This window comes from Haemaphysalis longicornis, unplaced genomic scaffold (assembly GCF_048455015.1).
Source record: "Haemaphysalis longicornis isolate Haplotype H1 unplaced genomic scaffold, Haemaphysalis longicornis Haplotype H1 scaffold_5, whole genome shotgun sequence".
NCBI classification, from domain to species: Eukaryota; Metazoa; Arthropoda; class Arachnida; order Ixodida; family Ixodidae; genus Haemaphysalis; species Haemaphysalis longicornis.
Window position 1 is genome coordinate 98,477,608 of NW_027526385.1, and position 24,002 is coordinate 98,501,609.

General features: G+C 49.3%; 1 protein-coding gene across 6 annotated transcripts in view; it reads left to right on the top strand.

Moving 5' to 3' along the window:
- Positions 1-3,039: 3,039 nt before the first annotated feature.
- The window catches only part of LOC144138595 (uncharacterized), a 59,784-nt gene continuing 38,821 nt past the window's right edge, over positions 3,040-24,002 (top strand). Inside the window, exon 1 of one of the 6 annotated variants that reach the window (XM_077670965.1) lies at positions 3,040-3,195. Coding sequence is in view for 2 of the 6 variants with exons in the window: in XM_077670964.1 (XP_077527090.1) it covers positions 22,687-22,705 (19 nt within the window). In the remaining 4 variants the exon portion in view is untranslated. Of the gene's footprint in view, positions 3,639-22,454; positions 22,706-24,002 lie in introns of those variants that run through there. The other 5 variants (XM_077670968.1, XM_077670967.1, XM_077670966.1 and 2 more) reach the window with 5 other exon arrangements.

Sequence of the window (24,002 nt, forward strand, 5' to 3'; positions counted from 1 at the left end):
TTCCTCTTTTCAAATTTCAGCCCCTACACATCAACAGTCTAATTTTGTTTTCGTTTACAGCATCCTCATTTCAATGAATGGCAACCGAATTTAAAATGTGTGTGGTGCATATCTACGTCGGGAATGTAGATCAATTTGGGAGAATATTTTATCAGATACGAAATAAACACGGAGAGAGTAAAGAAAAAAAAAAAGGATGAGTATACTTCAGCCACGAAAACGAAGGATGAACACTAACATAAATAACCTGCTAGTAGGTATACGTTTTGCAATGCTTTCAGACCCGTTTGGGCCACGCAAGTACATAGATATTTAGCGACGTGAAAGCTTGTGCAATAAATTCACAGCGGAAGGCGCAATTTGGGCACTATGAATTCCGATATGTATGGCGATACCTCAATCTTTTTCCCGTTTCTGTAGCAACGTGGACTCTGCAGGAGGAGCCTCTGTAGAACTTTTTTCCTAGGGGGTCACGTTTTTAGGGGGGTGTAAGCGGGAAGCAGCCACTGAAAATACACGATTGACGGTTTAAATCATATTTTAGGGTAAAAAATTAGAAACGGTAGCAATTACTGCCACGCTTAAGAAAGAAACATCGGATTTTGTATTGCACAAAACATTCCAAGTCTCGTTGAATTCATGTCACATATATGCGAGACAAACAGTACATGTGCTCACACGGACCGGCCGCCGGTTTGCGCTGTCGTTTATGGGTACCTTTAGGTACGCGTCACTAAATCTGAAACGAGCTAGCACGGCTAGAGTTCTGACTATTAACGGAAGATTTTGAGAGAGAAGCATCTTCAAAGAGTCTGGCGATGTCAGCCGAGCTAAGCCGCCTGGCTTGCTACGCCACGTACAACGTACCAGAACTGATATTCAACAAAGGGTAAAAAGAAAACGATTATGGTTGCGTTCTACGATTGGAAGAACTTGTTTGAAAGAACGGGACGAAAGACGAGGGGACTGGCTGGGGGGAGGCCCCTTGCCCCACCTTATCCGGACGCTCATATATATATATATATATATATATATATATATATATATATATATATATATATATATATATATATATATATATATATATATATATATATATATATATATATATATATATATATATATATATATATATATATATATATATATATATATATATATATATATATATATATATATATATTCTGCCACTTTGTCGCCGCATACCCCATCCACGTGTATTTTGGAGCTTTAATTTTTTTCACTCTGATTAAGAAATTGCTCTCACTTGTGCTTCACCATGCGTTTAGAATTCTGCGCGAATTCTTCGTCGGGAACTCATTCAGATATCTCCCAATTTTGAATGCATTCGTTCAACGGGATGTTCATTTAGTGCATATTTATCCAGATCACACAATACAAAATATATTTATGCTACTTGTGTTAAGTCTAGAATGGTTGAGCGTGAGGCTTATGTACTTGATTTATGTTCGGGTTGTAACTACGGGGAATACGTAGAGCTAGCTTAATTCAATGACATGTTTACGGTATATATAAAGTGTTTTACCAAAGCCCAAGTTTTAAAAGCGCTGTTGATGGCACTAGAGCTGCGTGGTTGATCAAGATAATTTTGCCCTGTGCTTTTTTCTTATAATATTTGTTCCAGTAGTAGGAGCATTTCGGCCAACCTACAGAACATAATTAACCACGTTTAATATCAATTTTTTCACTTAGTGCCAGTTCTTTCTGTGGGCCACCTGAACTTACACATAAACATATATATTCTGAGCGGGAGAAAGAATGAAAAAAAAAAAGGGGGGGGGGGGGCTGCCATGCAGCTAACGGGGTAACATGGTAACATCACATATCCCCCTCCCTCCCGCGCTTACAGAAAGACACGTCACACGTCACACACACAGACACACACACACACACACACACACACATATATATATATATATATTGAGCACCGTATTGGCACTGATGTTTTAAGTGGCCATGCTCTCAATCGCTTTCTCCAGCCAGAAACGCTTATCATCGTCGCTCCCTTCCGTGCTTGCATTGCGCGATCATCATCATCATCATTATCGGTGTTGGTTCCGTTGTCTGCCTCATAGAGTTAATACTACCATACTACTGGTCTGCCTGCTTCATGGAGGAAAAAAAAACCTCCATGGCCTGCTTGGTCGAGAACGCCGGAATAACCATGGAGGATGGGAATAACTCTGCCCTACCTCCGCCCTGCTTTCTCTCTCTCTCTCTCTCTCTCTCTCTCTTTATATATATATATATATATATATATATATAAATTGTCAGGAACGCCAAGGAAAGCATAGGAGTATAGTTACTGTTTTTATTTTCATTTGTATTAAGATTTTGACTAGTGAAATTAACCTTTTCTTTCTAAATGTTTGTTAGGTAAGAACGCGGTGAAAACACGCGTCCACAGTGGGAACTGAACCCACGCCCAATGTTTACAGTTGTTGCCCACGCTTTCCGGACTGACGTATGCCTTGCCAATATGTATATTTACACACACATCCATGGATATAGAACTAGGTCGTTTCTCTCCGACGCCTTGTCCGATATATATTCATGAGTAGCGAAAAGAAATGCCTTTTTTTTTTATTCCCAAAGCCCGTCGTAGTGGTAGTCCCTTTCGACCCGATAACACATGTGCTCCTCTTGGTTTGTGGAACGGGCTTCAAAGCAAAACACAATTTTATTCTACGCCACTCTTCCTGAATGACAGATACATAAACGCAGTCTGTCACGCACATTTGTTTTCGCGTAACAAAATGTAATAGAAAAATTACATGTGTATATTGCGCAATTATGTTTACAAGAAAGATATTGCAAGCTTTTTTTGTTTCTAATTTTCTTTTCATACTTGTTTCCACTTTGCATTTTTTTACACGTGCTAAGCTGGAACAAGCTGTACAGGAGTTTATTACGCCGTAATTACTTTGTTGTTTATCCAAGCATCATTGGGTATGTATAACTCAAGTACAGGTAATTAATCGCTAATACCCATTTCTTTCTTTTTTACGCGCTCTTCGCGTTACCTCACTTTGGGTTTTCCCCGCAACCGTCAGATGGGGCGCCCGTCGTACTCATTGTGACAGACGGTACATTTTTTTTTCATTGAGTGTTTCAGACAATGTAGCAGCGATGGCCACCGTTTGTGTGCAAAACCGGCACAGCGAAAACATAACGGTAAGGCGCTTTGTTGACACCAACGGCGAACCGATTCCCCAGCATCGCTCGAACGCCGAAAACGCAGTGACGGCCTCGGGGCTTGGTTCGCGTTCTCTTCGCTAAGCCTAACCGACTCTTCCCCCGCTGTGACTGGCTACTGGATGCGGATTTCATACTTTCACCGCCGATTGCCCGACTGCTGAACAGTCACTGTGCGTTTTCTACGTTCGCGAAAGCACCTTGGAGCGCGCCCTTTTTCTTCTCTTTTTTTTTGTTGGGGTCAGTCAGTAGGTGCGCGCGTTTAAACGTTGAAAACTGCAGCGGTTCCCTCGCTCGCTCTGCGGATTATGTGGGCATAGTTCGCCTCCTGTGATGAGTCCAGTGAACGCTACCCAACCTCAATGAGCTCGTGGTGCGTAATGTGCGACGTCTACCCTTCTCGGAACCGGTGAAACTGTTCGGTAAGTCCTTGATTTAGATACATCTGCAATATTTGAGTATGCATAGGAAACGTATCGCGAAAAAGGAAAGAAAAAAAAAAAAAAAAAACGAGGGGCGAGCACGTTGTCTGCTGAACAAGGGCTGCGCGTATGGGGAAAAAAAAGTAAAAGAAAGAGCGAGACTTTGAACGCGGCGCGGCGTCTAATCACGTTGAAAACGCGAAACTTCGCCGTTTGTTTCCAAGTGCTTGTTCCTCCGTGTTGTGTGTTTGTCGCTGGCGAAAGCGACAGAAATTGCTTCGACGGATTCGTCGCAGCGTCTGCTGCGATGCCTTTGACAAGCTCGCGTCTGCCCAGCACGTTGTAGCATGGCGGAGCTCTTAACCTGCCGATGAGTCGCCAGCGTGATGCGCTCAGGGTGTTCGGTGTGCGATACAAGGAAGTCAAAATTAAAAAAAAAAAAATAACTGCGTAAGTCGCTACGAGGCCTAACTACGGCGTCTCATCAGTTCGTCGGACGCTGTGCTTACCGTCGTAGTTTTGGGAACTTAGCAGCTTCAGAATGGTTTGTTTTGTTGCTGGTTAGTGCTCTCGTACTATCCGTGTGAGTGTGCGCTCAAGTGTGGGCTTTCCCCGCCTGCTGCATTTGAGGGAAAGGGAAACGGATGACGGGCGTTTCGTCCAGGTGCATGTTGCTTGCGCTAACTTTGGATTTTTCACATTTTGGTATTTTTTTGTGATCGCAATGGCAGCCGATAGGAACAGTGTGTGTTGCCTTGTCCCCCCCCTCCGTTCCTCTATTTTTTTCCTCCCCGAAAAACCCACTGCGCTGTTTTCATCACTTACCGCCTAGTCAACGCGAAACAACGGTGCGGTTTTCTTGCATATTCGCCTAGCCAAAAAAATGAAAACTTCGAGTTTTGTGGTTTAGGGCGTGGAGCTACAGAAGCTGTATTGATACCTTTTTCATTGAAATGCTGGTCGAAAGTTCCACCGTGCACCGATGCAGAGATGAGCTGTTGGATGTTTCGGAAACGAATGCTATAAATCGAACTTACAGCCATTGTGTTGTCAACAAGCCTTTGCGGTGCGGAAGTCTCCGGGAAAAAAAAATGTTTCAGGTGGAGTTTTGAGACAAACTTCGGAAATTTTTTCCACACAAGCTATCAATTTAGCACACAATCACCTCCGGTGTGAAGGTATTCTTTGGGATACAGAGGGGGGGGGGGGGGGGGGGGGGGCAGAGTGGCAGTGACTTTTAAAACAGGTACTTTGTGATTTATAATTTGGACTTATTCGCACTGGAACTTCCGGCAGAAAAATCTTGTGATGTGTATTTGTTTTGCTGTCAAATTCGCCGTGAGGAAGCTATCTGTGAGCTGGTTATACGCATTCGAAGGCAACCAGATGGCAAACAGACATGTCGCTGTAAACAAACCAGCCAAGAGTACAATAAGGCAAGGCACAAAGTGAGCGGGTGGAGAGATAAGGTAGAAAGAAAGCATAAATGGGTTGGGAAAGATAAAAGACAAGAGATGGCAGGAGTGCTGAACTGGCAGCTGGTCCTTCTGTTGCTAGCTTCATGCTTGCACAGTCGTGTGTGTTTAGCCTTGGAGAAGACAGCACACCTTTTCTAAGCTCTTGTTGTCTAGTCTCGGACCCACAGCAGTGGGCGAGTGGCCAAGGTGGTGCGCTGCTGAACCCAAAGATGCGGGATATCTTACCGGCTGCGTCTGCTACTTTTCTAATGGAGGCGAACAGCGAAAAATGCCGGTGCGTTAGAATCCGGCGTTTGTTTAAGATCCCCAGGTGGTAAAAATTATACTGGAGTCCTCCACTACAGCCAACCTCATAGCCCATGGGAAGTTTTAGGGCTTAAAACACCCAAAATTTTGTGTCTAGTCTCTGGCAGAAACCACAGTCTCCAAGGGTAACTGTAACCTTATGTGCTGTCCTACCCAGCACAGCTTCCTTTTTACAAGGGCAGTGAAAACTACGTGGGTCACGTTGGGCAAACTATGAACTTGAGCTTTAGCTTGAGCAAGTTCGAATTTCTGTTGGGCTACTACTGCATAGCGTAAACATGCTTTTTTTAATGCAAGAGCGCAAATTGTGCCTGTCAATGTGAAGCCTGTTGTAAAGCAGATTGTTTTAGTGATGAGGAGGTTAAAGTTGAACTGGCGGAAAAGAAGCGAGGCGGGTGACATCAGATAAGGACCACAGTATATTGACGGGACCAAAATTGGGCAAACACAAATGAAAATCGAGCTAATCCAGTAAGAATGGTCCTGAAAGGAAGTCCAAATAGCGAATGTTTGCGCTTGTGTGCAAGGTCGATGTCGGTGAGCCTGCTCGGTAGGATGGCCACTGGTGCTGTGACCTTGCCATTGGCGCAGGCCGTTGCGAGGTGGTGAAGTGGCGTTGAACTTCCGATTTCACTAGTTGCTTTGCAGAAGCTGTAGGTATGTAGTTCGCAGCCTTGAAGGCCAGAAGGAGGATGTGGTTTGGCGTTGAGTCTCCTGGGCGTTTGCATCCAGCAGAGAACTCTGTGAACCGCCAACCTCCTGCCTCCATCTTGCCACCTCTATTCCGCTTCCTAGCTTTTTTCCTCATCATTCTCCATTTCTGTGGTCCTAGCCACACGCTCTTTGCCGACCCCGACTCGGATAGCGCCTCCTCACACCTTTCAATCAGGGTTGCTAGGTGAAAGAGTGATGCGTGAGCTTGAAGGAAGAAGGCTGCCAGACAAGCAGTAGCGTTGCAAGTGTGACGTCTGGTACCGTTCTTTTCCGTACCACCGTTGCCGTATTGAGCACTGTGACCACTTGGGAACTAGAAGTGGTTGTATCATTGACAGTGCTAGGCGCAGCGGCTGTTGCGTGTGCCTGTGGTCCACAGAGGACAGCAGTTGGAAGAGGAGGATAGCGTACATACAGCCGGGTTCTGGCTTACGTGGCCTTATCTCCTGTGCTTGTGCACTGTATCGCCCTTATCCCCTCGCAGTGGTTTCAGAGAGTAGACATTGATGCTTAGTGTCATGCTTGTCTGGCTGAACTAGCCAAGCACAACGTACGCACGTTGTCCGTGCAGTGGTGGCTAAACTAAGCTTAAAGAAATAGAACAGAATTAGCGCAGTGTTTTCACGGCTTGAGTGCTACCTTAGGGTCATTTCGCCTTAGCAAAATGACCCTACCTTTTTTGTGTTGCTCTTATGTTGCATGCAAAGAGGGCTAGTTGTGCGTTAAGCTGAAGCAGTGCACATGAGGTTGATTTTTTGAGTTTGTAGAGTTTAATAGGGGACGGTTGAGCCCGCCAAGGCTACGGGCACGCTGTCAATTTGGTTTATCAACATAGCTTGGCAGTGGGACGCATACATGCACAGAACGAGAGAAAGGTACTAGTCAGACATAGGAACTGTAGTAAAATTTCAGCTTGTGTCTATCTTTACCTGAGACAATGCTTCAAGTAGCAGTAGATGTGAAACGAGCTTTATGTAACCACTGATTTTCAGTAAATAAAAGAGTTTAGCTGTGTTAGAACAGAACAATACTGATAGAAGCATTGAACGAAAAAATTCAACGTTAGCGTCGCTCACATGGTGAATTCAGGATTGGCGTGAGAGCGAGATGCTGCCCCTTCATGATTCTTGGGTTTAGCAAGGTTATAGTTATGTTGAAGGTGGTTATGTGTGTACGAAACGGCAGAGAGACTCGCATGGCACGCAGTTTGAGAGCTGATTCACCGAGGAATGTGGTGGTAGCGAGTGGGAGAGCTGCTTGTGCCAGTGGTGGGCGCCGGTTTATCATGGTTGAGCAGTGGCTGTCAGAAGTGAGCAAGGTTGTAGGCAGGTTTCGCAAGGCTAAGGAAGGCATTGGTGCGCTTAATTGCTCCCCGTTTTTCTTCAACGGCAGGATCGCTTTGCTTCTCTCATCGTTTTAGTGCTGGTCAATCGCTGATGGATTGGGCCTGCTCATAATCGCAACTGAGGTTATAGCACCCTGCAAAAGGTTTATACATTGGCTTGAGCTCAGGCCTTAGAGCATCAACAATGCCTGACTCGTCACTTGACAGAGGACAAGTACCAGACAGACGTAACTTTGCCACTCGATATGCGTGTCCGACAGCAGCAAGTGGAAAGAGTCAAATGAGGCGTTACTGTTCCTGGGCATTGCCTAGCACTGGAAACTTTGCCTCCTCTTTCTTGCTGGCTCTGCAATCTGTTTCTCAGTGTTGCATTGCAATGGAATTTTTGTCTTGGCCATTCTTTTGCTCGGGTTGGCTTCGCAGATGGGACAGGTTTGGCGCTGTCATGCTAAAAACAGAAAACTTGGCATGTTTGTCAATGGCAAACTCAACTTCTGTCTTCCTTGCCAGTCTTAACGGACACATCTCCTCCAAAATTCTGAGTTGGCGAATTTGCTTTTGTTGGTTAGAGCAGGGTACTGCAGTTTTCTCTGCCTACCAATGAATGGGCAACCTCAGGTGTTGATGCCAGTGCCTTCGACGGACCAGTACAGAGAGAGGTCGCAGAGGGAATACAGAGAAAGAATCGGAAACAAGTTTCTGGCTGCTCTTTGTTGGCTGTCGCAAACTTTTGCACTGGGTAAACTTGTTTCTGGTCTGCAGAATGCCTTTTTAAAATGCCTGGTCAAGTTTCAACTGCACCCGTCAAGAAGCAAAGCTCTCACAGTGAGAAGCTCAGCACAAATTTTGTGGCTAGTTAGCTGGTTTGCACCGAAGCAAGAAAAAAAAAAGAGAGAGAGAAAGCTCCATGTGTGCTTCTGTTTTGCTTCATCAATATGCTCTGAGAAACCCCACATGTTGTATCCTAAAGATGAACCTGTTAATGGATTCCATGACATTGCAAAAGAAAGATGTCTTAGCATAGCAGCTGTAGCTAGGCAGGGGGCGACGTCAAACGGTTTAGATTTAAACGCACCGTGACACCACTTCCAAGGATTCCTTTCTTTGGCTGTTAAGATGCAAGGTAGCTTGTGGGTGCCAGACCATTTTGGCCAATGCATAGCCCCTCATTCTGCTTGCTCTACAAGTCCCAGTGTAACACCAGTGCCATCACCGAATAGGTTGTTTGAAGGGGATCAGCACTTGTGGTGCTCTGCTTTTCTATTAGGAAAGTGCTTAACATGTGCCTGAATCCCTTTTACCTCTCTGTACGTATTGTACTCCCGTGTGTGCCAGTGTTGATATGGTAGTTTGCAGCGTGTCTTGTTTCAGCCTACCGTGTGACTTCATTCTTGCTGTTTAAGCATTCATTTTAAGTGTGCCTTTTGTGGTACTCACGAGGGCCTGCACAATTAGACACCGACCCACACAGGCCATGGTTCAGAGTTAGGTTCACCTGCATTCCTTGGGTTGCCTTCACGAGTGGCATTGCCTCCTGTGTGCTGAGCTTATCTAGTACATTTCGAGGCGGGGACATTTGGTGGTGCTGGTAGTGGAGTGACATTGGCCCAGTGTTTTCTTTAGCGCGCACCGATAAGGAAACCGCAAACACTAACAGTCACGCTTATCCGGGTTGGCAGACATAGGCTTGGAACCATCTGCGCGGAATTTCTGCAAACCTTTTTCGACGGAACAGTGGTGTCTCAAATGTGCGAAGTCCAAATATTATATCCAAATATTATTAAGAAAAATTTGCGTTCTCTCTGCTTGTGCAAAAATGCCTGATGCAATACCAAATCGCCTGAGTTTGGAAATGCACACGCACATGTGCAAGTGCGAGACAGGTTTGGGAGAAAGGTGATTTTGAAGGGTGCTTGCTAACCTGGGTAATAAGCCTTATCTTTTGCACGGCTGGTCAGGCTGCAACTGCTTTTGCAGTTTCTGATCATTTTACATTTTTATTGACGGTGAAGTAAACCGAACAAACGTAAAAAAAATGACTGTTCTGTTGGAGAATGTCTTCAGCTATGCACAGAGGGATGGCTTGAAGCGTAAATGCAGATTGCTGCTTGGTGATTTGGCAAATTCAACAATCATAGCCAATGACATCTGGATGCAGGAAACAAAGAAAAAGGCATCACTAAGTTCATTCACGTCTGTAAAATCAGCAGAAAGCGCTTAAAAGGGATAAAAAAATGAGAAAAACCTGCGACCTGGCATTCCTTCGTTTGTTAAAATGAGCAGACACCTTTGAGTAATGCACTAAAAACTGCGAGCAGAATGTGTTCACAAAGCAAGACCAAACGAGCTGAAGACAAAGACAAGTTTGCTCCCACATCTCCGCTGTTTTTATTTCTTTTAGCGTAGTGGCGGTTTCAGTTAAATTAGCAACGGATTGTGAGAGATTTATTTTTAGGTTACGACCACAAATAAACCCCTCAACCCTCTTTGCACTCTTCTTTGTTTATTACTCTTTTTGCACTCTGTCTGTTTATTTTCTCGTCCCTCTTTCGCCTTGATGAAAAGCTTGCTGCATTCGTCGCTGCACACTGTACCACCTGTTGAGCAGCTCGCTAGTCTCCTTGTCAAGCATCCTGTCGTACTTGTTGTATGCGTCGTTTCATGCTGCTCCATTCATAATCAGAGGTGCATTCTGTGCGTCGTTTTCGTCTTTTTGCATTGGCGTCACACACTCCAGGACTTCCTGTCTTATTCATCAGGAGGGTGCATTTGGGGAACAGCCACTTTAAAAGTGGGTTGGTGTTTTGGTGTTCAGCTGAACCCCTTTCCCTTGTGGAGGCCAGTGAGCAATCTTCTAGCAGGGCTGATATTTCACTTGTCATGGAATTTGCAATAACAGCGCAATAGCACTCCTTTCTGCACAGGTGCCTCGAAGCCTGCTTCTGCTGCATTATGCACAGCATGTGGCCCAAACTTATATAAAGAGCAAAGACCGTGAGCATTGATACTTGTACTTTTACAGCAAGCGCACACATTTTTATTGGAGTACAACAATCCATTTGAGACTCCTTGAGCGTCGCCACAGGCAGGGAAGGCTAGTAGAAGTGTGGTTTCTTACATATGTCACCAAAGTGACCAGGTTGGCCCATTCTACACAAAATTGGTCATATATTTGCTTGTTTGGCTGCGCAAATGTCGCCGAAAGATGATAGTCTCCTGCCGCACCTGCCACGAAAGTACGTCTCCAATCTCTCCCTCACAAACTTCAGGCTCCTCTACTTCCCTCTTGCTCCTCCCACAACGAATTTGAGAGAAATTTGTTCACTTCAATTTCCCCACATTCACACTGCTCACACACCACCTGTTCTGACAGCACATGTCTCTCTCTCCCTCTCTCTCTCTCTCTCTCTCTCTGTCTGTTCTGTGCTGCTAATTTCGCAATCCTGAGCTCTATTTATTTATGCAATACTGTGGGCCATGAATGGGAAGGGTACAGTGAAGTTAGAACAATTATACAATTTCTAGCGGAATATAAACCGTAAAAGCGATCGATACAGAGTTATTTGTAGCACATGGTGGAGGAACAAAAAAGTACTTGGTGAAAACAGTTCAGCATACCATTGGATGAAAGGATATCGGGCGGGAGGTAATTCCACTTGTTTTGTGTTTGTTCGTATTTATTTCAATACACTCAATGCTCCCGGTCCCATGCTGTCTTCAGCATAAATGAATTGAAACGTAAATTGGTGTGGCAGTTGGATTCTGCAACTTTTAATTTGTGGTCAAAGTGCGGGGTAGTGCAAGGTGTCTAAAACAGTGTCATTTTTAATGTCGGGATCAGTGTGGTATTTTTTTGTGAAAAACGTTTAATGTGTAACTTGTGTATATCTTGCCTGTTGTGCCGTTTTAAATATGTAATTCTTTTTCTCAATTACTGTTGCAAATGTTAACCAAATGTCTATGCTTAATACAATTCCAGTGCGTTGTAGACAAACGAAAAGCAAACTGAAAAATATGAACCAAAACACGTGAAATCGAACAATATCGATTGTGGAGATGAAATAATGGCCCACTAGTGGTGTATTTGGAAAGATGCGTTTCCGAACATTGTTTGCCGGCACAAACTTTGTTATGCTTGGGCAATTTTACCGCCATGGAAAGAAATTGCGCTATTTGTGCATTCTTGTTCATATTTTTTGTTCGCGTTTTATTTTGTTCATGTCTGTACTTGATGTATGAGCCATGCCAGCAGTTTCAGTAGTTTGAACTGTCCTGCCTATGTGTACTTCATGATTAAGCATTCATTCACTTGGGCCTGGTGGACGAACCAAGTTTTCTTATTTAGGTAGTTTAGGTGGCCCAGGAAAGGCTCATCACCTTAAAAATCTGACAGCCGTACTGGATGCCTGGACACTTCTTCCTCTATCTCCGTAACATTCTGCTCTGTTCCTTCGTTTCCTCCTACTTCCCCTCATGTGAGCGCTTCCCTTTGAGCTCAGTAACATCCCCAGTGCACTTCCTTTTCCTTTCCCTCAAACCACATCTGCTACAACATAGCGACATCTCAGACAGTGAAATAGCTGCTGCTCTCTGTAGTGGTGTAGACATCCCGCGGACCGTACCAGGACGCGAGGCCACTTTTATGAAAGAAACCCTGGAGACTCTGGCAGAAACAGCGGGATGAATAAACAACGCAACTGCACACCGTGACACCAGAAATGGGTAGATGCTGTGCAGACAAAACATCCACTGAAATGTCCATATGTTGGCTGAAAAGAGGCCACACTTGTGCTACACACTCTCTTATCTAATAAATGGCACACGCTGAGTGTACCACATGTCAGGGTGCAAGATGGGAATGCTTTACCGAGCTCTGCGCACACACAACTCGTTTGCATCGCTCAGTATTTTTCGCAGGTGAGCCCGTTCATGCATCGCCTCGTATCCCACCTTCACGATTTTCGGATTTTTAACGTTAGGGGGGTAACCTGAGACCCCCTTTAGGAATGAATTCAGTACTGAGGGTTCTCCGATGCGAGCTTGGCACGGATTGAGGCTCCTGGCACCCTTGACGCTGTAAAATCGTCATTTTCATATCTCAATATAACCATGTTCATGTTTTAGAACAAGGGCCATCTGCACCCATATACTACTAATAATTTTTATGTACTTTTCATTCATTCCTCTACTGTATTGCCCACATCTGACCACCACAAGACATTTGCCCAGGCATTCTATGGCCTCGGACGCCCTTGCACCATTAAAACACGTGCATACATACCATTACTGACTACTGCTAATGCTACCGCCACTACCAGTACATTGTGATGTCGCAAATTCTCAAGCAGGGGTTGTGTTAGTGGTGGTCACGGGGGCGGGGGGGGGGCATTCCGTTCCAGTGGCTCACTTTGAGTGCAGTCCCCAATGCAGCCGACGTGCCACTCAGGAACACTCCGTGTGGGCTTGCCCTTACGATCACATCCCTCAAATATCCAGCAGCGAGCTATGGAAAGAGGCGTTGGGTAGCTCTGGCCAGGGGATTCAGGAGGCTTCGGTACGCTCGGCTACCGAAGTTGCGCGTGGTCAACCCTCAGTAACCGTGGCCCACATAAAAGCTCTCTCTCTCTCTCTCTCTCCACACACACCACACACGCACTGCTCTGTTGCACTACTACTAGAAGCAGATCGCTGTTCGCCTTCAAGCCGAAATGATTTCCGAGAGCAATTTCGCGCATTGCTTTCATAAATAAGGGTGGGTTAGTACCTTTTTTAGGTGGACTTTCTTGCAGTCTAGAAGCGGCGTTGCGAGTGCGGTGCATTTTTTTTTTTAAATGGGCCTGCGGCTCTGTTAGTACACATCGACGTTTTCTTTTTTCCTCACTTTACTGTTCACTCAGTGGGCGAGCAGATTCGATGGCCTCGTGAACATTTGCAAGCTTTAGAGATTGCCGGAACTTTGGATGCCCGATGTTCTACGAGCAGTACGGCGGGCAGGTCAGGCGCTCGTACGCGCTGTTTAGCCCCCTCTTCCCCCAAGAAACCTTGGCATTCCCAAACATTAGCGAATCATGTAAAAAGTCCCCCCAAAAGATTCGACCGAATGCGAAGGTGTGTGCGCAGTGCCTGGGCGCAGAAAGTGCAGTTTTGTCCTTTTCCTTTTTTTGTTTCCCCTTTGTCAGCGTTAGCTGCAGCCGTCGTTTCAGGTTCGTTCTCATTACTGCGCGCCTCCTCCTTTCTCCCCGACCACTGTATCAGCGAGGACGGTGCTCGGTTCGACGTGCGCTGTGTCTCGTCGTCGGCGTCCTTTGTTTTTCCTCCCGTCGGCCGCCATTGTCGTCGTCGTCGTTCTTCTGGGACCCGTGCGTGTGCCTCCTCCTTCCCCGCCCACCGTCGTCCGTGCTGCAGCGGCGTTAATCTCCTTAGTTCGCGCACTTTCTTCTTCCCCCCGGGGCAGGTCTCTGGCGTGCGTCTCGAGGAAGCGACGGGCAGGGCCCGGGTTTTAGCACCGCGAGGAGGAGAAAGGGCGTGGGTGCTCAGCAGCGCCGTTCCGATCCCCACTTTATTTTTTGCGTTGGTGTGCGTCTGTGTGTGCGGTGGTTTTCGCAACGCCCTCACGAGGATTACTGGAACGCACGCGCCCGGGGTCTTGACTACATCCACGTCGGGCCGTCTCGCCCAGGGAAGCAGACAACGCCCAATAACGCTAGTTTCGCATTTAAAACACTGTGGTGCACCTCCCTCGTGTGGAGATGGGGAACAGAGTGAAGTGTTTAGGTGGAAACAACCCCTCATTGTTGTGAAAAATTAGGGAAAATAGGAGTTTTGCTGCGTCATATTTTGAGCGCTAGTGACTGCAACGTGATGTGGAACGCCGCTATGCTCGCAGCGCGCGTTTGCCGCTTTTTATTTCTTCTTTCTTTTTTTTTTTTTTTTTTTTTTTACAGCCGCAGCGTTTTAGCGTACTATGCTATGAAGTCGCTATGACCCAGCAGTATTCGACTCGATTTATACCGCAGTTTTGGTTTCGTAGTGGTTAAGGTCACATAGCATTACGCTGCTAACGTATTTGAACACTGCAGATGCCGAATGGGGATAATATGCCCAAGGCGCACGATAACGCATTTCGGCACTTTGTTTCGCTTGAACCTGTTTTGTTAACGTTGAGTGTCTGAAGGTGTTTTCTTCCACAAGTGCACTATTTCGCTCCCCATCTTACTTTTTTCCCCCCCTATCGTGTTTGGAACCTTTCCAAAAGGGCTGCGAGGCTGCTTATCTCGGCGCGGCGGCAGCGTGCACGTACGGGCGCTTGGCAATCTGTCCGTCGTGCTCGTTGCGCAGTGGTGTAGAACGTGAGGGGGAAGAGATCGAGACAATGGCCATTCTCAGTCCAAGCTAACCTTTCCCGCGTACACCCTAACGGCATCGCCCTTTCATCCCTCCGGAGGCCTGCGCATCGCCCCGCGACAGGGAGCATGCCTCGCACTGCCCTCCACGCTTTCTCGGCCTCTTTTCACTCCTTGCCGGTTAGTGGATGCAGACGCCTTGGCGGCGTGTTGTAGCTTCATTCTAGCCGGGCAGGTTTTGCTGGGGATAGGCAGCGGTGCCCCCGACGGAGTTCGGTTGGGGTCATTCTGCGTGCGAGGTGGTGTTGCTACGTCCCTCCTCTTTGCCGACGACATTGAGGGACGGCGCTGCTGTTCTCCCGAGCCGGGGCTTCGATAGCGGCCTTTCCCGTTTGCTTCGCCGAGTCCCCTTTTCGCAGCGGCGGGGGTGAAAGGGAGTGAGCGATGGAACATTGCGTCCGGAGGGGGGAAAAAGGGTTGCGGGAGGAGGGAGGGACGGATCCCTTTGAGCCCGGCTTTCCCCGCTCTGTGCATTGTTGCGCGCGTCGCGGAATAATCGCCCCCTCTCCCAACTAATGACGAGGACGAGAGAGAGAGAGAGAGGCTGCTGCTGCGCGCTTGTTGACAAGGCGGTCATTGTGAAGCGGGCCACGGTGGGCGATTGGGGGTTGGACGTTGAAGGCTAGTCTCGCCGTGTCCCGTAGGCGATGCGTACCGGGATCCCATAGTGGCAGCTGACAACTGTTCTAAGCAATCGAAAGTTAACAGCGGTTGATGTAGCAAAGGAAATGTTTGCTGCTCGTCTGGCATCTTCAAAAATTATGAACTCAATGAATTTCACTTCAAAAATCATGAACCAGCTGACCCACCAAGCTACTTTAGCCACTATATCATCATCATCATGGTCGCCCGACCTGTGTTGTGCCGGAGGAGGCCGATGCTGCAAGGCAATATCAACTCCGAGTACTCGCAGTACATTCGTGCAGTCGTCTGGTCATTTTGTTCTTGTGTGTGAGCGTCTCTGAAGATGTACGTGTGCATATGCTGTTGCGTCGTCTTGTGACGCAACGTACGCGAATGAGGCTGGTATTGATCGGTAGCACGTCTCGATGAGCGCGGGTAATTGAAGCCGATGAAAATGCGCCGTACTGTGGTTCTATTTACGAGGTCAGCGGGGCGCGTTGTTTCGCTTTCTTTTTTTCTTCTGCGCACTTGTAGCGCCGTGCCGCTTGTCCCACGCTGGTGTCCCGGGAAAGCGTTCGTAACGGAGGTCGCTCTCTTCGGCTTCAGGCTTCTCCGTGCGTACGTGCCGCAATTTAGGCAGACGGAAAGTATCGATCGATGAGTGCGGATAACTGACGCTTTGCATTGCAGTGGGACTGCGAATAGTTCTGCCTTCTCAGGCAACGCGTGAGAACGACGGCGAGAATGGGAGCGGGGGAGCGTGCTTGTTTACGCGTCCCCCTTACCACGAAGCACAGCTTGGAACGAACAATGACGTTGAAATGGGCATTCTTTTCGGGTAGGGGCTGGTAGATTGATTAGCTGTATCCACCGCTACATTTAGCACCACGCATCAGATGAGAAATATTAAGGCTGCCATAACACCAGTGCAGGATATGATGAACGACCGTTGTTTATAGAAGGAAGGCGTCTAGGGAACAGAAGGACGAGGAAAGGGGATCCTTTGGGGCAATCAGTTCTGGTTAGCTGAAGACACGATGGTGCTGGTTCGGTTCTCGGATGGCACCACTAATCACGATCCGGGTAGGCGTCGGAGAAGAACGAGAGTGTGTCGCAGTCGTTACACGAGGTCCCGAACGACTCCCTGGTGGTGAACTGCTTCTCAGAGGCGGTCCTCCGGACAAGGTGTACGTGGCCTCTCGGACCGCTCGCTGCTTGGCCTACGCAGCTCCGTAACGGCGTCTTGTTCGTGTGGCGTTTTGGGTGGCCCTTCCGTTTTCGGTTCCGCGTTCGTTCTTGCCACGGCGTCTCGCGTGGCAGCGCGAGCCTCACAAGTGTTGGCAGCTTCTGTGCGCTTACGTTTGCGCTGCTCGAACTCGGCCTGGGGGAGCAGTTTTCGAAGGTTCTGGGAAGTCGTGAGCGACACATCTGCGTTGACGGTCCGAGTTGTTTCTTCCAGCATTTAAAACACGCACGCACGTACGGACAGCCGTCCGTCTCGAGTAAAAACGTGGGGCAGCGTGGACGCACTGACCCCTCCTCTCTTTCGAATCGACGCAGAAGAGCGCGCGGCCCGTTTAAAAGTTCGATAATGCCTTGCGTGGGGAAAATAACGAACTCGGTCGATTCGCGGAGCCAGGTACCGCATGCGCTCGTCTTCGAACGGAGTCAAGCCCATGCTTCCCCGCATCGCGCGTTCGCACTACCCGAGCAGCCGGGGGGTTACGGTAGTGAAACGTGCGGCTGTGCCGATCGAGAAATACAATTACGACGAAGTCCAACAGACAAAGGTACAAGAATAGGGGAACCCGACGTTTCGGAACCGACTCGGTTCCTTCCTGGGGGGTAACTCGGGCTACGCTTTAGCACCGCCTTGTAGTCTTGTGCGGTCACCCCCGAGGAAGAAAACCGAGCTGGTTCCGAAACGTCGGGTTCCCCTATTCTTGTACCTTTGCCTGTTGGACTTCGCCGTAATTGGATTTCTCGGCCGTAACTTTTCCCGTCCAGAAATGACGGTAAATTTCACGAATCTCCGTGAAATGTTTACCTTCAAGGATGTGCCGATTATCGGGCACTACAACTAAGCTGAGCCTGTCTTGCGCGTTGATAGGAAGCAACAACCGACGGATAAGCCATAAAAAAGGGTGCTGCCTGCGTCGGGCAGTTCCGTTCTCGTAGTGGTTGGTGGTGTTGGCGATTTTCCTGCCGTGCATTTCAGTCGGCTTCGGCGCCGTCGTGCCACCTTTCTGGCCGCCGCGGTAACGAAAGGGCCGGTGCTCCCCGCTTTGGACAAAATAGGCCCACGCTGTCCACATCATTGCATCGATCCGCGTCATCGGAGCACGCGCGCGCGGTCGGTGCCCGGCGCTCGCGCTGTGTGCGTGCACCCGCATGCCGGCAAGGATGGATGGATGGCTTGTGCGCCACGTAGCACGGTCGCGTGCCCCAGACTTCCCCGCCTTTTTCCCTCCCACGGCGCACCGCGCTGAAAGCTGACTCTCGAGCACGCCGACGACCGTTGTTGTCGCCCGTAGACCTCTTTCACCCCCACTCCTCCACGCTCACGTGAGGGGGGTCGATAAAGGCGAGCGGGCCAGAAGCAACGACCACCGCGGCTGCTCGATTCCAATGCTGTTTCTTTGGCTGATCGTGCGCACGTCGTGTTCCCCATGCTCTTCCTCCACGGAGCCGCCGCCCGTAGTGCTGTAACGGCGAAATTTGTCCGATAACTGCCGCTACGGTAGGGTAGCGTGATGGTCGAGTGCCGAGGAAGTCGAGAAGGCTTAGGAGTATTCAAGGTTAACTGCTTTAATTTACTGATAACATTGGGGACATTTAACACATACGAACTTGAAACAATATACTTATTACATGAAATGATAAAAGAGGCAAGAAAGCAAGAGTATTTAACGCAACATAGATGACTGGATGGCGGTCTTTCGTCGAAAGGGCCCGACGACTGGCGGCAGCGTTTCTCGAATGATTCCCTGATCCAAACCGCCCTTAGCAGTCCAGGACTCGTGGGAAAAAAAGCGCATTCTGGCCCCACTTTCTGCAGCTAATCGGGGCGACGCTTGCTAACACCAATCAGCCATGTTCCCGCCAAAGCGAGAAAAAGACCAATCGCATAAAGAAGCAAAGTTGGAACTCGAAAAACGCGCGCTTGGAGAATTATTGGCGTAGAGAAAGTAATCCAGACAAAACACACTAAAGTAAACAGCGTAAAAGACAGAAAGGTCGTTTGAACTACGCCGAGAGCCCGGAGCGCGAAAGCGGCCAGTGCAGACCCCACGGGGGGTGTGGAACGCCGCTGCCGCGCTGTAACCCAAGCTGAGCCGATGGCCCCCGTAACAGCTGCGTCTTCCGGTCGGTCAGCGCGCAGACACATGCCGCATGCCTTTCTTAGAAAAACAGGGCCTTGGCGGCCGAAGTAGGAGTTGAAAGAAGAAAAAGCAAATTGAACGGGGGCTTCGCGACAGTGCTCAAGATACCTCGCGCGTGTGTATGCAGTAAATGCAGTCAACCTCGTTATAACTACGTCGCGCTGTTCGAATCTTTTCACGGTCGCGGATGCATTGAAAAGAGGGGAGATCATTTCGTTTTTACCGAAGCACCGCTTACAACGAATGCGGTTTTATAATTCCAAAATGCCTGCGAAGGACACCGCAAATTGGTGTTCATGGGCTGGTACCGTTTGAAAGCTTAGGGGGGCTGTTTTTGAAATTAATGTGCGAGAGAACTGCATGTTTTTGTTTGGTTAGAAATGTATTAGTAACAAGTGGCTAGCTTCCGATTAGTCCGTTTCGCAGTGTCTTGGCTTTTTAACCGCACATGGTTTGGTGGCCGTTCAAGTCGCGCTGCTTTCCTCGACACTCAGCTCGGAGTCAAATTAAACAAGAACGTACACATGTTGTCTTCGTGGCCCTGTTGTAGTGGTGTAGTGTCGGTAAGCTTTCCGAGTGTCGTCGTCGATCAATCTACACCACGACTCGGTGGAGTGCAAAAAAAAAAAGAATAATACAAAGATACAGAAGGTTACAGCGTTCCGTTCGACATTCCTTCAAGGAACAGTCCCCCGGCTCTCCGTCGTTCGCTCTCCCTTCTTTTGAGGGGAGAGGGGGGCTGCGTTCCTCGGTGAAACCCGAGCCTTGCACTTGCCGCGCGCGGTGCCCGCTGTCGGCCTGTTCCGTTCTCCGTTTTGTAGGGGTGCTCTCCTTCGCTTTCCGAGAATTTTGAGCCATTCGCAACAGCCCTGTTTTAACACCCACCGTTCATGCTGTGCGCTTGAGTTCGGTCAGTGGTTACGGCGGGCTCGTCCGAATATTCGTTGCAAGTGTGGGCTGTTGATGGGAAAAGCTGGCCTCCTACCAGTTACTTCACAGTGTGGCTTTGCTGTGCGTTTCTTCCGTTACACTCGCCGAGCTATTTTTCGGCCTTGCCTGAACTTCCGGACTCCGCCGCGGCCACAGAGCAAATGTGTAACCAGCGCCGAAATTTCGGGCATTTTTGAAAACCTTCTCGTTTGATTTTTGCGGATATTTTACCTTCGACCACACGTTGCAGCTACCTCGAACGACCAACAGCGTTGCCACCATTTTGTTTTAATGGGCGCGCATTCTCGGGCAACTCCCCCAAGGAATCTGTCTGTATGTACGAGGTATTTAATAAGAAGGCGCTTTAATAAGAGGGGACACTTTCTACGAGACAAGTATTCTCAAGAGTGTTGCGTGTGTCATTACCTGAGGGGTCTGTCCGAAATTTGTTCAGTATATCTTCACCCCTCCATCGAGTCGCTTGTGGCCCCCGCATTCGTTTGGTTGCCACTGCTTTGAATGGCCTGCTGAACCCCACTTCCTCCGCTTCATTCTAATGTGGATAACTTCAGCCACGATGCTGTTGTCCTATCCCCGAGTGTTTCCGTGGCTGGTTGCGAAGTTTCCCTTCAAGGTACTTAGTGAAGTTCCCAAGTTTTCGCCCCAAATGTCATTATTGCAAGTACGCATTTGTTGCATAATATCGTTTCGTTAACGCCGCTATGCAAGTGAAGTGATGCTTTTTGTCTCTTGTTAATTCGTTTTTTTTTCCACACGCCCCCCCCCCCCCCCTTTTTTTTTTCCCGGACTCTATCGCGGCTTTGGAATGTTGGTCGACGACCTTCCACTCTTGTTCGGCAGGTAACGGGATGAGCCCTTACTGAGGTTTAATGAGAGCGCCGGCCTGGCAGGGCAGGAAACGCATCACCGGCTCGTTGGGGCAGTGGCTTTGGAGGAGGGACAGCCGTGCTAACATTTTGCCGGATCTCTCGTTGCCGCAGTCGATCCCTGTTTAGAGCCCGAGCACACCGTCAGTACGGCTTGCCCCAGTGACACAGATGAAGTGTGTGTGTGTTCAGGACAGTTCAGTTTAAACCCACAGGGGGGAAAAAAGTGCCTTTACGGAGTTTTTGGAGTGATACCCGAAAAAAAAGTAGTCTTTCTTCGGTGGCTTTTTTTTTTTTTAACCCGAATTCGGCCAGTATTACGCAAAAAGTTCCGGTAGCTGTATAGCGTTCGAACGAGAGGATATTCCGCAATATTTCCCTCTTAAAAAGCAGCGTAGTTTGTATTAGGCTCAGTAATGGTTTAAAAAGTAAACTTTCTAGGTAGTGGATGGATCATAGTTACTGCGCTGATCCATCACGACAAAACAGGACAAAAGGGAACGGCAGAAGGAGCAAAACGCAAGTGCTTCTTACCTCACCGTACTCTTTACCGTTCCGTGTTCTAGTTGTCACTCAGCGCAGCAGTTAAAATTAACCTGCTCCGCAACATAACGCATTTCCGGTAGAAATCTCCCGTCGGCGTGCAGGATTTTGTTTGTTTTACTGCACGGTTCCATCGTCGCGCTAAAAAAAGGCGTAATTTGGAACGTTCTTTAACCATGCGCGTACAATCGTTTAGTATTTCCGTGAGTACTCGCTTTATTTGGAAGGAAACATGTTTTCGCGCTCACTTGCGGCGAATACTGTGAAGCTGCTTCGCATCTTTTGATCAACCTGCTTTCAAAGACAAAGGGTCGCGGGTGGTTTCAGTTAGGCGAAAGAAGCTACCTCCAGTAACCGGAGATGTGCGTGTGTGGGGGGGGATTTGCGCTGAGAACGAGTACGTCAGTCCGCTTTCTGTTTGTTCACAGTAATTGCGAGTGGAGTTTTGAGGGGTACTGAAAACCCAATTCCTTCTCGGCCTGGTTTCTGATCTGAGGAGACAAACGGGCTCACGTTTTGCGGCTTGAAAACATTGCTCGCCGTTCTGTAAAGGCAGCTTTTCTTCTGACCTTTTTATGTCGTTGGCGCTGGAATCGTGCCATCTTAGATCTGTTCATCTCCTGCGACGAGTTTTGTTTTTGCGGGGCAGCGAGCCGTGTTGGTAAAGCAAGCGCAGCATTGTTTGGATGCTCTCAGAAGTTAATGCAGTTACGGGTTATGACCTTCAAGTGAAATATTAGCGACGCCGTTTCGACCGCGGTCCCGCTGCGGCGCTCATTCACAGGCGGCGCGCGCATCTGTCATGCCTGAAGCTGGTTCCCGGAAATCTCGACTCTTTTCGCGCGCTCGTTTAGTGTTCTCCTGTACCAGCTGGGTGATGACCTAGTTTCGGCGCTAATGCACGCCCGACCGAAAATGCGCGGGTAGATGGCACCGGCGGTGGAAGTTGGAACGAAACAAGCAAGCGATCGAAAGGCTGAAGTCCGCTGTCAATCATCCATCCGTGTTTGTATGTACATGAGCGCGTCGCGGCCTCTTCCGAGCGAGAGCACGCCCCGTGAGGAGCGAGGAGAGGAGAGGAAGCCTCCTGCGGCGTTCCCGGGAGGAGAGCCTCCAAGGAGCGCTGGCTATTTATCTATCTATCGGGCCCGGCGCGCAGTGAAGTATGGAGGGATGAAAGAGCGGGAGCGGAGGAGAGCAGGCCCCGCTGCGTGCGAGGGAGGGGGGCAAAAGCGCGGGAAAGTAAAAACGACGGCTCTGTCCGCCGCTCTCTCGCCGTCCGCTGGCTTTCCGGTCGCAGCATTTGCGTGTCCTGGCTCGGACGTGGCTCTGCGTGTGATGGGCTGCTGCCGCCCTGCCTCGCTGCTGCGGATACGTTGAGACCTTCTGCCCGAAAACTGCGCGCTTTGGGGGCTGCGGCTGGTGGAAATCGGCCATGTTGGCGGCGTGGTGCGGTGAGTGGCGAATCTGCTGCGAAACGCGCAGCTGTTTGTCGTCTGCTGCTTGCTCGCGATTGCGCCGCCATGTAAACAAACACTGCTCCGCCCGTACTCGCTGCGTGTGTGTGTGCTCCGAAAGGTTTTTCACGTTGGAGTCGCGTTTAAGGCGTCCAGACTGCGTCGCGAATGGCCAGGCCGGTACCGATGTTTTAGTCGTCAGTGCAGCGGCGTGTCGTCTGCTAAAAACGGCGACGGTCCCCCGCGCAGCGCAGAGTGCGTCTGCGGCGGTCGCCGTCTGCTTTTGTTAGGCTTAGCGTCCGTCGTGGGAATGGAGGCTGCTGCGGCAGTCGTGCTGCTGCGTTCGGTTCTTGTGTGGCACTTTGGCCGTAACGAGCCCGGTCTTTCGGCGTTTGCTGTTTGCTTCGCTTTCTGCCGCGATGCCGCCGAGCCTGATGTGTGTCTGTCCGTGCGTATCTGCGAGCGCGCATTGGCCGGAAGGGAACGGGAGGGGGGTGGGGGGCCTGCACTCGTAGTACGGCGCAGATCGATTGGAAACTGGAGGAGAAAAGAGGCAGCGCTGTAGGGGGAGGGGGGCGTAGTGAGCCGCTGTCGGAGAACCTAGTTTCCTTGGAAACGGCAGCTTGCCGGCGGGCCGGGGCTTTTCCCGGCTTCCGTAGTCGCCGTCTTCAGCGGCGTGTGTGTATGCGTGGAGATTTAATTAGTCCCCCCTTCTCCACTCTCCCTAGCCCTGGTGTGCCCGTATTCTTGAGACGCGGTCCTGCCGAGATAAGGATGTCTGCTGCCGCTTCGTGTCAGTTTTTCTTTGATCGACACACGGGAGGTGCGGGCTGTGCGACGTCGGCATCTTTGGTTTCGCAGAGCCACCGCCCCCCTCTCCCCGTTCCCCGGCGGAATGGGTGTTGGCGCATGGGGGAGGGGGGGAAGGCGCTGTTGTAAACGTGTCAACTCTGCGCGGAGCAGCGGTTGTAATAGCGCGATGACCAATTGTTCGGGGTATAATGCGCGTGCTGATCGATTTGAGATCCGCTCCCTCCTCCTCCTCCTTCCCTGCCTCTCGGTGCCCTGCCCTGCTGCGGCGGATTGAGCCATTTTAGAGCGGCATGCAGGTCGGCACGATTGTTGTGGGTCCTCGGGTGCCGGGTAGTGATAAAGATGAACCTGTACGACGGGCTGGAAGTCTCCGCAGCGACAGTGGTGCAGCAGGTCGGGCTTTCGGAGCTCCGTGCGCGAAAAGGGAGATATGTCCGGGGGAATCAGTTTCGCAGCCTTAACGTTTACACATCGCAAGCGC